The 15,309-nt window shown below is 38.0% G+C and overlaps 1 protein-coding gene across 1 annotated transcript in view; it reads left to right on the top strand.

The window, feature by feature from the left end:
* Window positions 1-3,976: 3,976 nt before the first annotated feature.
* LOC118452178 (importin-5-like) overlaps window positions 3,977-15,309 on the top strand; it is a gene marked incomplete at its 3' end in the record, with an annotated part of 12,293 nt that continues 960 nt past the window's right edge. Inside the window, exons 1-5 of the mRNA XM_035893250.1 lie at window positions 3,977-4,053; window positions 9,910-10,102; window positions 10,615-10,717; window positions 10,971-11,067; window positions 12,190-12,294. Of these exons, the coding sequence (XP_035749143.1) occupies window positions 9,919-10,102; window positions 10,615-10,717; window positions 10,971-11,067; window positions 12,190-12,294 (489 nt within the window). The remainder of the gene's footprint in view (window positions 4,054-9,909; window positions 10,103-10,614; window positions 10,718-10,970; window positions 11,068-12,189; window positions 12,295-15,309) is intronic.

The raw sequence follows: 15,309 nt of genomic DNA, 5'->3' as shown, positions 1-15,309 counted from the left end.
GGCCCCGTTTCAGCGCTCCCGAAGCGGCCCTCGCAGAGGGTCCGTGCCCCCCGGGCGTGCCGCCTATGCGGGGGCAGGAGCGGGGCCGTAGCTGCTCCCCTTCCCTTCCCCCCACCCGGCCCCAGGGGGCTGCTTCTCTTTCCACACAGTAGTTCGGTATTTAACTTCGGAATGGGCCGTGTATTCAAATGTTTCGTCAGCGAAGAAATATTTCACTAAAAGAAGCGTTTTCAATATACTGAGTTTCTCTGTTATCAGCAAAAACTTTTCAGATGTGTTATTTCAGCTAAAATTCTTTGTGATGGCTAAGCCACGTTAATTCTTTCTCTCTGTCATGCTTAAGACTCCATTGTCAAGCCTAGTGGGGAATCTCTCCCATTGAATTAAATACTAGCGTCTAGGTTTAGCATGAATTCCCACTGCATGGCTGCATCGGGTCTTTTATCACTCTCATCACTTCAGCGGTCAGCAGAGTTCAGCACATTGTTTGGCGAAGAATAAAAAGTAGTAATTGTTCCTGATGCTGTGGTAAAAATTCCTGAAATGTAATTTGGGAATGAGAAGGAGGGGAGACGGACATTTTTAGGAACCCAGCGAAGTTCAGTATTGAGTACTACAAACACTTTCCAGAGGAGCGGCAAGAGTTATTCCCACAGTCCTGAACACAGGGATTGGAATGGAGGCCATTCCCTGAGAGCTGAATTTCTTTCTCTTCTCAGCTGCCTGCATGTAACAAGAACATTTTTCACAGCTTTTTGAACTTTATTAAAATTGTAACAAAGCAAAGTTATTGGACAGCAATGTCACAATGCCTGTGAAATAAAACATTCTTGGAAAAGAAAGTCTAAAACTTAGATTCTTACAACTGGCATATTCTGTCAGAAACTTGCTTGGAACTGAGTTGGAGTTTGTTTAATCTTCATAGATGCATATGCACTCTGGTCAATCAGAATAAGAAATTGTACTTGTCGTGATAGATTGTCAAGTTTTTAAAGTCTATTAGTTTCCTATATAGATACAAGCAAGTAGTATAATTTTTACTTAACTGCAGTGAATCTGGCATTGGTTTTTGCATATTTCCAAGGTGTATTGGAACTCTTTTTGTGGTTTAGGATCATTCAGAGTGGAAGGGTCCTCAGGAGGTCTGTAGTGCAATCTCCTGCTCAAAGCAGTGTCAGCTATCAGGTCAGATCAGGTCACTTGGGGCTTTTTCCTGTTGAGTCTTGAAAACCTCCAAGAATGGAGACTGCACAAGCTCTCTGAGCAACCCGCTCCCGCTTGACTGTCCTCATTAGAGCAGAGAGGTCTGAACCTCTATCCAGTCTGAACCTCCTTTTTTCAATTTATGCCTGTTGTCTCTCATTTTTCCACCAAGCACAGCTGTGAACATCCCAGCTCAGTCTTCTTCATGGTGGGTTAATGAACTTGTGCCTAGAAACACAAATCTGTCTCTCTATAGTGTAGGTAGATTGACTTCTTTGTTTTTAAGTTGTCTGTTTCTTGAAGTATGATTTCTTTGGACAAAATGAAAGTATTGCATAGTGTTTAGAATATCTGCTTACTGAAATCATACAGGGCTCATATTTGATCTTAAACATCTGCATAGTCCAGTCAATGTTTTTAAAGTGTACTTGCCCTACTTGTTGGTAGGCAATATTGAATACTATGGGGATTCAAATAACTGCAGGTAAACTGAATAGCAGGTTTTCATTCGTGTCCAATGAAAACCAGTGAGAATGAGAAATGGATGGACAGGGAACTGAAGCAGACAGACTCGGATTATTTCTAATAGGTCTGGTCACTGAAATAAGGGTGAGGGGTGTTATGTTGAAGACTAGACTTGATGGAGGTATAGAGTCATAGCCTGTTTGGGTGGGGATGTAGTGGAAGCTGTAAAAAGCAGAAGGGGGTAAGAAAGTCTAATCACTTAAAACCTCTTTTTATTGAAGTATTTGTATATGTGGCTCTATGTATATGCTAGCACACTCATAACTTATTCTGAGCAGTTTGCTGAAACCTGGTTCATTCATTTTATCTCCCGTTAAAAATTGCTGGAACGTTGTCTGTTGACTATAAAAGCCTGTATTTCTCTTATTTGTGTGTCTAACTTCTGATAGAGAAACTTTTATTTGTCTTGGTGATTTTATGCTCTTTTCTAAAATGTATTTCTCAGGTTTGGAAGAACCTGAGTACTAAATGTAGATAGTAGATGCTTGCTTGCATGTATTCTGAAAGTCATGCTGAGAAATTTGTAGCTCTGGATAAGGTAGCTGGGGAACTAATCGTGAACTAAAAGAATATGGTGAAGATGTGGCAGGATCCAGGTACATAGTTAGGGCATAGCCAAGGCTGGTACTAAGATGGATGGAGCCAGCAAAGTAGCCCTCCAACACCAGTTTTGGCCACATGTTCCTCATGCCTACGTTGCACTGGTGCTCTTCAGCATCCTCTGAATCTGGTTTACCGAATTGTCCAAATTATGCCAGTGAACAACTGGATAGGTTGCTGCCATATCTAGTGAGTTTAAACAATTCAAAATAGAATTTCATTATTATCAGAATTGCCATGAGGGAAGCCAACTTTTACAGTGCTTCAGCTGTCCATGATAACATTGCTTCAGGTCCATCCTGGGTCTGTGCTTAGGGAACCTTCTTGTTTCTGTATTTCTAGATAATAGTGCAATATAAATATATACATTCATGGAAAGGGTTAATCCTAGAAGACTTTCTATTCTGACCCTAAACCTCATTTCATTTTGCAGTCTTCGTGAGCTGATTAGATTAAATGCAGGGATTCATTGGGGATTCAGAGTCTCATTGACTGTGAGCATATATTAACAACTAGAGAGAGTATGATGTAAGAATCGAGTCTGTGAATGAGGTCTGCTAGGAAACAGGTACAGAAAGTGGAGGAAGTTGATGTCTAATCAACTACTTTATTGAAAATGGCAGGTATACTGTCAAGGGGTGTAAATTTGCTAGAGCATTAAAGCTGCTGCAATGGTAAGAGTGGGAAGTGGGCGTGGAAATGAACCAAAGAGTGGAGTAATTTATCTTCAAGATTGGTCCTCAGAAAAATAACTCTTTCAGAATTAGTAAGTATAGAGCTATTTCTGAATGTTTTAAGTGGTTGCTCTTTAGCTTGCAATCCCCCTGCTCCTACCTCCATGGGTTTAGTATACTAGAAACAAGCATTTGTGGTTCTAAAATGTTCACATATACTGTGGTTTGGATAGCAAAAGTTATTTTGCTGTGCATTCACTCTAGCTTCTAAATAACAATCTAATTTTAAAAGCCATAGTGAATGAACTGCATGCCAAAAGTGTGTAAGACAACGTAACTGAACTTCTCATTAAACTTTCCGTTTTATAAAGAGCGTTTCCCTAAGGGGGAGACTAAATAGTCTCTCTTTCTGAAATTCAGACAGGAGTTTAAAAATGAAAAGTTCTTATTCAAAACATGTAGTTGAGGTGTGTGACTGCCACATGACATTGTAAAGGCTGTAAAAAGGTTCAAGACAAGAAGAACAAATTTTTGGACTATACATTTGTCAGTGGTTATTAACCTCTTGGTCATAGTTCAGTCTCAGGCTTCCAAAGTTCTTAAACCATTGATGTGGTAGAAGCTATGACGGGTTCCCAGGAGGATACATGTTCTTGTATATGTTGTATTACCAGGAGGGTATGTGTTCTATTTATGTTGTATTTCTTAACTCATCTTGTAAGTGGCCAATAATGCATGTGTAGATCATTCCAATATGGCAGGTCTTATTAGGTAACTAAGATTTTAGTGATGATTTTAGAATAGGTCAGAAATTTTTATTTTTATAGGTTTAGTATTTTTTTTTGTTGTGTTAGTTTCTAATAACTGGATGGATACTGAAGTTGTTTTAAAAGGAAAGTCAATGCATATTAATGCTTAACATGTGCTTTCTAGTAATTGTTTACAATAAGTTTCATCCCTTTTTATGCAGGAGACGTATGAGAATATTCCAGGTCAATCTAAGATCACGTTCCTCCTACAAGCAATCAGAAATACTGCTGCTGCTGAGGAGGTATGTCTCAATAATCTTTGAATCTTGCATGTTTTCAAGGGAAGCTGGAGAAGCGGGGAAGAAATCAGTGCTGGTCATTTTGCAATAAATGAACAAGTCAAGCATTAATGGAATTATCTTAATTTACTGCACATTTGTATAGGGACCACTCATCTAGTTTGTTGCATGTCGAATTCACTAGCTGAGACTTTTTGATGTAGGATATTTAGTTTCAAAAGTAGTCTTTCATAAGTGACTGCTTAGATCTCCATTGTTTTCTGGAGTATGTTTTACTTAATGAATGGGTTCTTTCCTTAAAATGTGTAACTAATATATGACTGTTACTGTGATGTTCCCTCAAGTTACAGTTGAGAAATGCTTTCCATTTGGGGTCCTGTGCCTATATGTGTTAAACATGCATCAGCTGAAACATCTTTTGCTTCTCAAGTTGGAATAGGGGGAAGAGAAGGTAGCAGTTGTTTTGCATGTTTTATTCAGGTGGCTTTTGCATTTTGTCCTATTTGGGGAGGATAGGCTTATTATGTCATCTAGCAGTGTTATAGGCTGAATGGAGAGCAGCCTAAGCACTATATAAAATTTTTTTGTGGGCATACAGTAACTGTGCCTTTTAGTTATTCCTCAGTTTTGTGAAGGCTGACATACTTTAGCAATCAGGTATAGTACTTCTTGGTAAAACCATTATTCACTTGGGTATGCAGAGGAAAGAACTACTAAGCTTTCAAGATACTACAAACCTCAGAGACTTTTTTTTCAAATCTAGAGTTTTAATGAACAATGGAAGGATGTAGCACGTAGAATTTCTGAACAATGTTATAAGGACAGTGTAAGTGTGCTGTTTCTAGATAATGATCTCTTCTGGTAGATTGTATTCAGTTTAGAGGTAGATGCTATTTGTGCTTTTTAATGCTCAGAAAGTATCAGCTTACTAGTACTGATGCTTTTCTACCTACAAAGCAATGTTCTTCAGACAGAATCCTTCAATATTATACTAGCAACTGGTTGCATGAGAGCTGTGTAGTTTTCCCTCCTGCCCCTCGAGATGTTTCAAATGATAGAAAGCTGTAGAGCAGTCTCTCCTGTATTTAAATTTGCCATGAAATATAAGGTCTACTGCTGCCCCTTTTTCATCAGAGGATAATACTATGCCCTAGAAGTCATAGCTCCATTGCACATGCTTCTGTTTTGTATTGAATACATTTGGTAAGTCTGAGTTGATGATTACAAAGTAATGCTTGCGTAAATACATATTTACTGATTTTATTCCCTTTACATCAGCTAAGGAAATAGCACAGTCTAAAACTTGTTCAGAATGTTGCCAGTGACTCTGTTTCCAACTTAGTCAAGTGCAAAGAAACTTTTTCGCCTATAGAAGTTACTCTTACCAAAGATGTCAGAGGTCAGCATTTGACATTTAACTCCACCAATGGATAAATCAAAGAAACGTTTAAATGTCAGCTGGACTCAAAAAATCCTGATTAATAAAACTTGTGAACAACCTCTCTTCCCTGTAAATCCAAGTACACTGTAGTCTAATTAGAGCCTAAGTGAAGTCATCCCCATGCTTGATATAAACATTGCATTTAAATATGGGGAGAAGCATTCTGTGCGTGCTCAATATGGTGCTGGTATGAACAACTAGGCACTTTGTGTCTGCGTATGTTTGATGTAGATCCAAATGTTGGGCAGAACAGTGCATATGTCACCAGTGGATAAGGCTTTGGGCCTGGTGTGTGTCCTCTGAGCACATCAAACGTACCAGCACCTCTGAACACAGCCTGCTGGAAGAACCCTCAGAACTTTAGAGATCCCTTGCCCAGGCTATGGGAAAGCTGGGTTCAGACCCCTGTTAACAGAATACAATCCTCTATATTGCTTTATCCCCTCCCAGGAGAACTAGACTGAAGAAAATACTCCATCCTGTTTGCAGGAGCTGGGCTGCTGTGTTGTAGAGAATGCAAGATTCTAGGACTAGTTGGACAGCAGCTGAGGGAATCCTGACTCTGTAAGCTAGCAATTTCGGCATTTAAATGGAGAAATGGGGATTCAGATCCTGCTCCCAGGAGTCCTTGCATTTGACATGGAAAAAACCCATTAAGCTAGATCAGGAGTAACTCTCTTAAAAACTAACTGTATAACAGGTTTTCTCCTTCTAACCAAATGCCTAAACTGTAGAAATAATCGCCTTTTCCCTCTGTTCTCATTTCATTTTTTTCTTGATAGCACAGTAACACTGTTCACGGAAGTGGAGGGAAGCGCATGACCTAGAAGTTAGAACACTGCTCTGCCAGATGATATGCGAGGTTGTACACCTCAGGCTAAAGAGGGTCTTGAACCTGTGTATCCAGCTTCCTGAACCTGTAGTCCCACTCTTAGGAATTTAGGCCTCTGCTTCTTCCTATGCACCTGCGTTTTAAAGGGTTGAACAGAAGGATGGTGTAGATTCAGTTTTTCATGATTTTTATTCTCAGAGTGTGTCTGAGGTGTTATAGAAGCTTTTTCCTTTACAGTTTTGATTTGCCACCTAAATCTTGGAGAGGAACGGAAGTTCTGCATATTCTCCTGCATTTGTTTTCTTCCTGGTTAGCTCTAGACTGGCAGTTTTAAATTGTGTCCTAATTTACAGTTGAGTAATTTCAAGCACTGTGAAATACAGTAACAAATGCTGTGTGAAATTGTGTTTTTGCTGTACTCGCAGGCAGCCCTCTTAGAGGGCTCCGATCTTTCCCTTCTCCCTCTCCATATTGTCACATGAAAGGGTTGCATTTCTTAGTCTGAAAACTTCTGCTGTGGGCAGCTTCCTGTTTGGCATTTGGAGGGGAGGGCAGCCCGCCCATGGACTTGTGATGCACCACGGTTCTGCCTTTTGAGTTGTATGCAGACCTTAGGCACTGTGTGTTTTGAATTCCACATGAGGCTGGATCCCTGAATGAAGCTGTGCAAGTCCATCTTTGGACCATGTCCTAAATATTGATTGCTTCCATCCATGCATGCTTTCCTCCTTGAGCATTTAAAAGGAACAGTAAAACAAAAGTAAAAATCACTGTGACTGTGCTACACAAGGTGGTCAATCTTTTTCTTATAAAATGTGTAGGATTACCTGGACACTTTGAATGCCAGCTGAGAATATGATATCCCAGATTTCTCTTTGTAATTCTTCTGTTGTCCTGCTCAGCAAGTTCATTTTCTTCTTGTGCCTTGGGTCCATCATCCATAAAAAAACCCCATTTTTAAAGCACAATAAATTCTATTAATAAGAAGCAGTATGTTGAAATTTGAATATTAGGACTACTTTTTATGTTAATACCTTTGACGTTCCAATTGTATGTGAGCACCTCAGTAATTTAATGTGCAGACGAATCCAATGCTAGGAGAGAATTCTGCTTTTTTATGCTTCATTGGTAGATGGAAGTTCTTCTCTGGGGATGTACACTTTATGTTATTCCTGTTCTCATTAAAAGCTATAGCCCCTAAGTTGCAGGATTTTAAAATGCTTGTTTGGGTATGTATCTTACAATACTTAAATATAAAAGAGCCTTTAGTGTGTGTGAAAAATACATACTTTCTTCCTTAAAGCAGAAGAAATAGCCCCAGAGCTGCCATTAATCCAGCCATGTTCATCATAAATAAATTGACAATGGTAATTTTCATATATAGGTGGATATCTGCTGAGGAAAATACGCCATTTATTATTTAGAAGTCAATTGCTGCTTTGCCACTCCTTAAAACATGTGAATTTTCCTTAAGGACTTTGTGACTTTTCTTCTAGGCTAGTAACAATAACTAGGAGCTAATTCATGTAGTGCTGATCTTGTGTCTTCCTGTGTGCCTTTTTACTTGTGTTTTTACTTTGCAATCAGTCTGTGTTTGTCAGTCTTCTAATATTTTAAATTAAATTCTTCAGAGGTGGAAATTCTTATCTTTGAGACTATGTGCTTTATGAAAACAAGCTCCGTTCCATGTCTGGCCGCCCGCCTATTATTACTTCAGGAAAGGAATTAATATAATGTGAGTTCAGTCGTTATCAGATTTCGGAGAATAGGCACAGAAACATGATGCCCTGAGTAAGGGAAGACATTGCATCAGGGTTTGCCTTGTTTAGTCCCAGCAAACTTGCCTCCCAGTCAAGGCTTCTCCTATGAAGTTCACCATAGTACAGAGGAGAAATTTAATCTGTCACAATATTGGTGCTTCTAGGGATTGAGGGAAGGAAAGATACCATTATAGTGTGGTACCATTAAAGTTTTTGGACATATTGTTAGTGGGATTCCCAGAGGCAGTGGGGAAAGAATCTTTCTCCTTCCTAACTCATGTTACCCATGTGACAACCTATTGCTAGAGAACCTTGGCTTATGATGGAGCTTCAGCACAGGCGGGCACTGTGACCCTCTTTTTCTTCTGCTGTCTTCCTTAGATCTACTAGGAAAGATCTACTAGTCCTACATATGTGGTGGCTTTGGTCCACACTGGAGCTGTTGAGCAGGAGGAGATAAGGAATGATCTAGAGTATGGTCCAATTGTAGTCCTTCCCTTCTGCTAGCATAGAGACACTTCATGTACACTACTCTTTAGCTGTATAGAAGAGAGCTGAGTAGGTTGGAAAAATGCACAGCGAGTCTGAAGACTGCAGAACGTAACAAGTATAGTATCTTGGATGATGTTCTAGCAATACCTGATTTTTCAGGGTACGTTAGAAGTTGAGAGTTTGCAACAGTTTGTGTTTCTCATCTATAGGTTATGCTGTAGCAATATAGTTGAGAGCTCTTTTGGAAATCAGACTTCTTTAGCTCTGATGCTCATTGAACATTTTTCAATTCCAAAGTCTGTTATAAATGAAACATTTTCATTCAAGTACACATTAAATAAGAATATCTTAGGAAAAAAGAATTGAGTGCATGTTGCATGGGGTTATTTTTTTGTGACAATTTAACACGTGTAAGGTTTTGTTACATGTGTTAAACTTTAGAAGTTCAGAGGTGGTTTTTAATTATTGTTTGTCCTTCTAGAAACACTGGTTAATGAACATCCTATTTATTAACTTATTCAGGGTGCTTCATGTGTCTTTGCCTTTACTGCATGTGTTGCTCTATTCATTTTTAATTACTCAGCCATGGTTTTTGCTTCGAGTTCTTGTATAATTGTAAATAAATACAGATATGTAAATGATACTGTTGTAGAATTGCTGTATGCAAGCAGGAAGCACAGAAGATTGTAATATGTGGTATTGAGGTTCCTATGCTCAAATTCAAGTTTAGAGAAAAATATTTCATCGTAGGTCTGCAAAAGGCTGAAAGCTTTGGGGTTAGGGTCTTTTTTTGTTGTTGTTCAGAGTAGAGTTTTATTTGCCAAAAATCTACCTCTATGTTCCTGAATCTTTAGTGCAAAGTTTGGTTGTTTGAGGAAGTCAAGGAGGGTTTACAGGTTAATTGTCTGACAAAATTGTCCCATTAGGTCACTTGTTAATAAAAAAAAAAAGTCTGGATTATCATTTACTCAGTGGACCATTTCAAGTAGAAAGAAGACATGCTTTAAACATCTTTCAGTAATGCAGCCAAGTCCTCAACTTGCCACGAAATATGTATGAGGTTCAACTCTAGAAAAGAACTGAACATCTCAGTGGATTTCATGATTATTTCTTTGAAGAGCTGTAATTGTCAGAAACATGGTTGTAAACTGATGTTTCTTTACTATGTTTTTACTATCATAATTGTCATCTATTGCTTGAGAGGTATTCTGTTACCAAACAAGTCTACACAGTGAAAACTGATCATTTGGAAGCATGATGTCAGTCGTCTTTCCTTGTAAAAGCATGTTTATCATATCAGAACACTTTAACATACAGACGTTCTTACTCAATAGGCTAGACAAATGGCAGCTGTCCTTCTACGACGTCTTTTGTCTTCTGCTTTTGAAGAAGTTTATCCAGCTCTTTCACCTGACGATCAGACCTCTATCAAAAGTGGACTGCTGTTGATTATTCAGTTGGAAACGCAGTCCAGTATGAGGAAAAAAATCTGTGACATCGTTGCTGAACTGGCCAGGAACTTAATAGGTACTTCATATCAGCTGATATTGTGGTAAAATGTCTATGTACTGATAGTAGTTGTATTTTAATCTCTTGTTCTCTAGTCCTGTGTAGATGTTTGCACATGATGTACTAACTGATTTCATGGTTTAAAAGAAAACCTAACATTTGTTTACATTATCCTTGATCAGGTAAAAATAAGATTCCTTAACTCTGCTTTTTAAATTGTTTGAGTTTAGGTGAGATTGTATTAAGGTTTAGAAATCCAGTTTTGTTTAAATTCTCATGAATGTTAAGCTGAACATCTGCATCAGTTTCTTTTTAGAGTGCTGTTATATAACTGTAAATAGAGATCATCTTCTGTTCCTGAGTGCCTTTAGATTTAACATTTCAGCCATATTTTACGCTGTGACTTGAACACATCTTGAGATCAGTTTCTTTGAAATCATTTTTAGTAGTGACGACTGGTTGCTCTGCACAATTGAGATGTAACCACTCTTAAGTTTGCTTATCCTAAAACTTTATTGTGTTTAATCTAGATGAAGATGGCAACAACCAGTGGCCAGAGGTTCTGAAATTCTTATTTGACTCTGTCAGCTCTCAGAACGTGGGACTGCGTGAGGCTGCTCTACATATTTTCTGGTGAGATTTCAGACTTTGCTAAATTTTTGCAGGTGAGCCAAGTCACGTCTGTAAGAATGTAAGAAAAACTGTGGCAACTTAATTAAGAAGCAATCATATATATTTCATTGATTCTGTTGTATTGTGGTTTACTTAACTCTTATATAAGTGTACAGTTACAATCTGTTGCTTAAACAATGGATAAATTTAAAATAATAGTTAAGGTTAAACTGTGTGAATTTTTACTAGTGTTTTGGTCTTTTCTTATCCTTAGGAATTTTCCTGGGATTTTTGGGAATCAGCAGCAACATTATTTGGAGGTCATTAAGAGAATGCTGGTTCAGTGTATGCAAGATCAAGAACATCCATCAGTAAGACCTTTATGTTGTTGGGGTTTTTTTAATATGTCCTGAGCATAGAAACTTAGTGTAGTAGTCTCAAACATAAAGGTTAAACCCTGGATTCCAACCAGAGAATCGCATTACCTGAAACTGATGTACAGCTGGAGTTTTGACTATGCCTGCTGCAGAACAAAAGGGTCAGACCTTTTCGTGGTCTTAAAGCTGACTGGCTGGCTCATATGTGCACTGCCTAAGCCCCGGACTCTTACCTAGTAGTTACGCTTGGAGAAACCTAGTTGTAGTGACCCAAGGCAGAGCCAGGGGTTTTAGCCAGCAGCATGAAGGATCAGAAACTCCTTGTTAAGCTTCTCTTTCTGGCCCTTGTGTTTAACAGTACGGATAGGTATTATCTCTACACATAGTATTTGTACACAGTATGTCTCAAAACTGAATATATGACAGTTCCTTGAACTGTTTATGCGTGCTTTGCTGTAAGGGCATGTTAGCAAGCCTTGCTTTTCTGGAAGACTTCAGATTTATTAATTTGTACAGAGAATTGTACTTTGAAAATGTTTCTCTTGTTGTGGAAAATGCTGGGCAAGGATAGGAAACCCTGCTGTGGTATGTGGGTTCAGTTTGATGCTCCCCCATGGATTACTTTTTCTGACCTTTGAAAGTCAGCTGAGTAACATTTTCTAAAGTACCACAAGTCATGCCTTTAAAGAATCATGTTTTAAATACTTAGATCCCACTTTTTGAAAAATGGGACTTGGACACTTGCGTAGACATTTGAAATTGGGATGGAAGTTGAAAACAATAGTTTTTTTTCTTTTTTCTTTCATTTTTAAAAAAAGAGTCCCAAAACAAAAAACAAACAGAAACAAAACTAGGGAATACTTGCCACCTCATAATATGATAAGCTTTTCTTGTATCTTGGAAGACATAGATGATGATCTTCGTTATCGCTTCACCTTAATTTGAACTAAGATGTAAAAGCCCATGTTAAAAGCTAATTGTTGTATCTATTAGGAAAATGTAAAAGGGAAATGGTAATACAAAATCTAGTCTCGTAATAGGTCTAATGTTAAAAGAAAACAAAGGCATATTTCATTAGCAGTTCTTCATGTTTCTCCAATTCTGCCTGTCTTCTAGATCAAGACTCTGTCTGCTAGAGCTGCAGCTGCATTTGTGCTTGCTAATGAGCACAATCTTCCCCTTCTGAAACATTTTGCAGACTTGCTACCTGGAATCTTGCAGGTAAGAAACCACACAGGTAATGCTTCATGTGCCATTACTGTCTGTATTGCCTGTATCCAAACGTAAGTTACTGGTCTGCAAATTTGTGTAGCATATGAATTTTTCTTGAGACTAGATTAACTATATCTTAGTTACCAGCAAGATACAGTGGAAACTGATAAGAAATTTTGTAAACACAAGCTATTTAATAGGGTTTTAAGAAACATAGTTCAATGCTGATTAGTTTATACAGTGTTACCTAGACAAATGAGTTAAAATTCTTCATAAGGTGTTTAACTCAAAATGATACAGCTTTTAACTTTAAATATGGACTACCCTGAGATTTCAAGTAATCAGTAATTGGGAAATTCATTGATCCATGATACCCTGTATCTTTTCAGTTTAGAGGAAAGTGTAGAATTATTCTGAACAAAGATTTGCAGAGTAACAACAACAGTGTGGACAAATGATCTTTGTTTGATAGATTAGGAATTTGAAAACCAAATGCCTTTTTTAAGCTTCATATAATTTCTGAGCCTGGATTAGGATGGATGAATTTGAGCAATAGTTGGAATTCTAATATAAGGTTGTTTACTTTTGTAGGGAAGCCTATTGTAAACCAAACCAGAGAAAGAAAGGGTTTGTGCTCTGAAGGATGACAATTTCACAGTATAGTTCCCTTTCTATATTAAGAAAAATTGGAAATAACTAAGTACCTGTGATAACAGTGGTAGTGAACCTTCAGGCGATTTTAAATTAGGTGAAATTTAGGTTAAAGACTGACTCCTTGCTACAGTCAGTACAGCAGGTTCCTGTTGACAATGTAAGCCATAAACCTTGTCTGTGTGTGCTTTGTGGCAAGCTGAAGAAAAGTTGTGCCAAGTTTACTGGCTTCTGCAAGCAATGGAATTCTACTTGATCTTAAATGGAAACCAGGAGGAATTTATTAAAATCAACTGAACTGAAAATGGGCTCTAGTGTGTGCAAGATAAGTATTTTGATTTTGAGGTCACTCTTTGGTGGTTAGTCCTTGTCTGTGACTTTGGCAATGATAATTGTATTGTTCAAAAATTATAACTGGCCGAGAGGACCTTGGCTACTAAGTACTGTATGGGTGGGAGTGAGGCAGGATTTGGGGTGGGCATGCTATTCATCTTGATGTTTGGCAATTAAATAGCATGCTGTTTTTAGACTTCAGACTAAGAGCCGACTTTGTGTGATATAAGTTTCAGTGCTACTATTTTAGGCTGTAAAAACACATGCACTTGGCTTGCATTTTCAAGCTTTATTTTGCAAATATAGAGCACAGAACTATGCTATGAAATCGGTGGTTTTGAAGTACATATTGCAAGAAGGACTAGGTTTTCTGGCTGTGGTAACACAAGATGGATATGAAGATCTGAGTTTATAAATAGGAGATGGGATGTGTTAGAATAGTGCTGAGTGACCTTTGGAGACAGTTGGATGCTTTTTTTGTTGCTGTTGAAGTTCATTTTGTTAAAGTATTGGCATAGTAAAAAAGCTAAAAATAAAATTCTGACTTAGCAATTCAGTCTTTTCAGTACAATTTCTATAATGGTTATACTGGAGGTTGAACTTTCAGAACTAATAGTTGAAACTTGTGTCCAATAGATTTATCTTGGCAGTGGAGGTAAAAGCAGCTGGAACTTCAGCTGCCTTCTGTGGTTATTGGTGTTTGATACTACAGAAAAGTGCCTCTGCGTTTTAGGGATCACTGTGTGTTTTGAACTTCTTTCTTCGGAAATCTAGTCTTGCTTTAGGAAACTGTCAAAGTTGCAATAGGTATAAAAGACAGAGTTTTACAGAAACTTCCAGTAAATACTACATTATCCTTTACGAGAATCAGAGGACAAGTGGTAACTATTACTCCAAAAGGCCTTAACCAAGATAGATTCCCCCCCAACATTTCTGATACTACAAGATGCTGCTTCTATGTTGAAAGTGTGGGCTGTTTGAGTGACATTATTAAAAGTGTTGGATTCTGGATTTAAATATTAAAAAAACCACCTAACTATCCACTTAAAAAAATGTTTCTACATTAGGAAGGCATCAGATACTTTGCTAATAAAAATTCCTTTCAAAACCTCAAAAGTGTGTTTAAAGACTTTTCTTTGGAGGTTTGGGTTTTTGTGTCCTACTTCTAGAAGAGTTTTAACACCATTGAATAACTGTGTGCCGTTTTAGTACTAGAGTATCAGCCTGGTCAGTTAGAAGTAAGTTTTAAATGACTTTTCAGAATGTAGCTACAGGTTAGGAAAGACACTTGCGAAGAGCTTGATTTCTTTTTCTCCTTCCTATGTCCTGTGACTGAAGGTTTGAAAGGTCTGCTTTAATTTGGTGTTTCTCCAGAGTTGTCTGGGGAAAAAAAAAATTAATCTTGAGATGCCTAGTGTTTGTGTATGCATAAGCTGTTCTCATATAACAGGGAAAAAGGTATTTAGGCTCATTTTCCTTCTTTTAGGCAGAGTTACTTTGAGGAGTTTTTCTTTATTTAAAATGCATTTTGAAGTTGTGCTTGTCAAAACAGTGTGTGGTTTTGCATGTTGGCGCCTCTGATGTGTGACCTTAATTTTTTCTGAGCATCTGTCTACTGTCTTAGATTTAAACTAATACTGGCCAAAATTTATGGCATATAACACTGAGCCATCACTTACTTCTAGAAAACCTGCAGTTTTGGACCCTGCATAATATCTCTTTGGCATTTTGAAGTTGTGCTTGTCAAAACAGTGTGTGGTTTTGCATGTTGGCGCCTCTGATGTGTGACCTTAATTTTTTCTGAGCATCTGTCTACTGTCTTAGATTTAAACTAATACTGGCCAAAATTTATGGCATATAACACTGAGCCATCACTTACTTCTAGAAAACCTGCAGTTTTGGACCCTGCATAATATCTCTTTGTAGTTGTTACAGATTTATGCGCACTGGCCACCGTAGCAGGGTCTGACCCTAGGGGCCTGCTGAAAATGCAGAGTCTGAGTGAAGGCTTCAAATTCGTCTTTTATTAGTTCTCAGGTT

Source organism: Egretta garzetta, unplaced genomic scaffold (genome assembly GCF_000687185.1).
Source record: "Egretta garzetta isolate BGI_Z169 unplaced genomic scaffold, ASM68718v1 scaffold594, whole genome shotgun sequence".
In the NCBI taxonomy this organism is placed as follows: Eukaryota; Metazoa; Chordata; class Aves; order Pelecaniformes; family Ardeidae; genus Egretta; species Egretta garzetta.
This window is presented reverse-complemented; position numbering and strand designations above follow the sequence as displayed.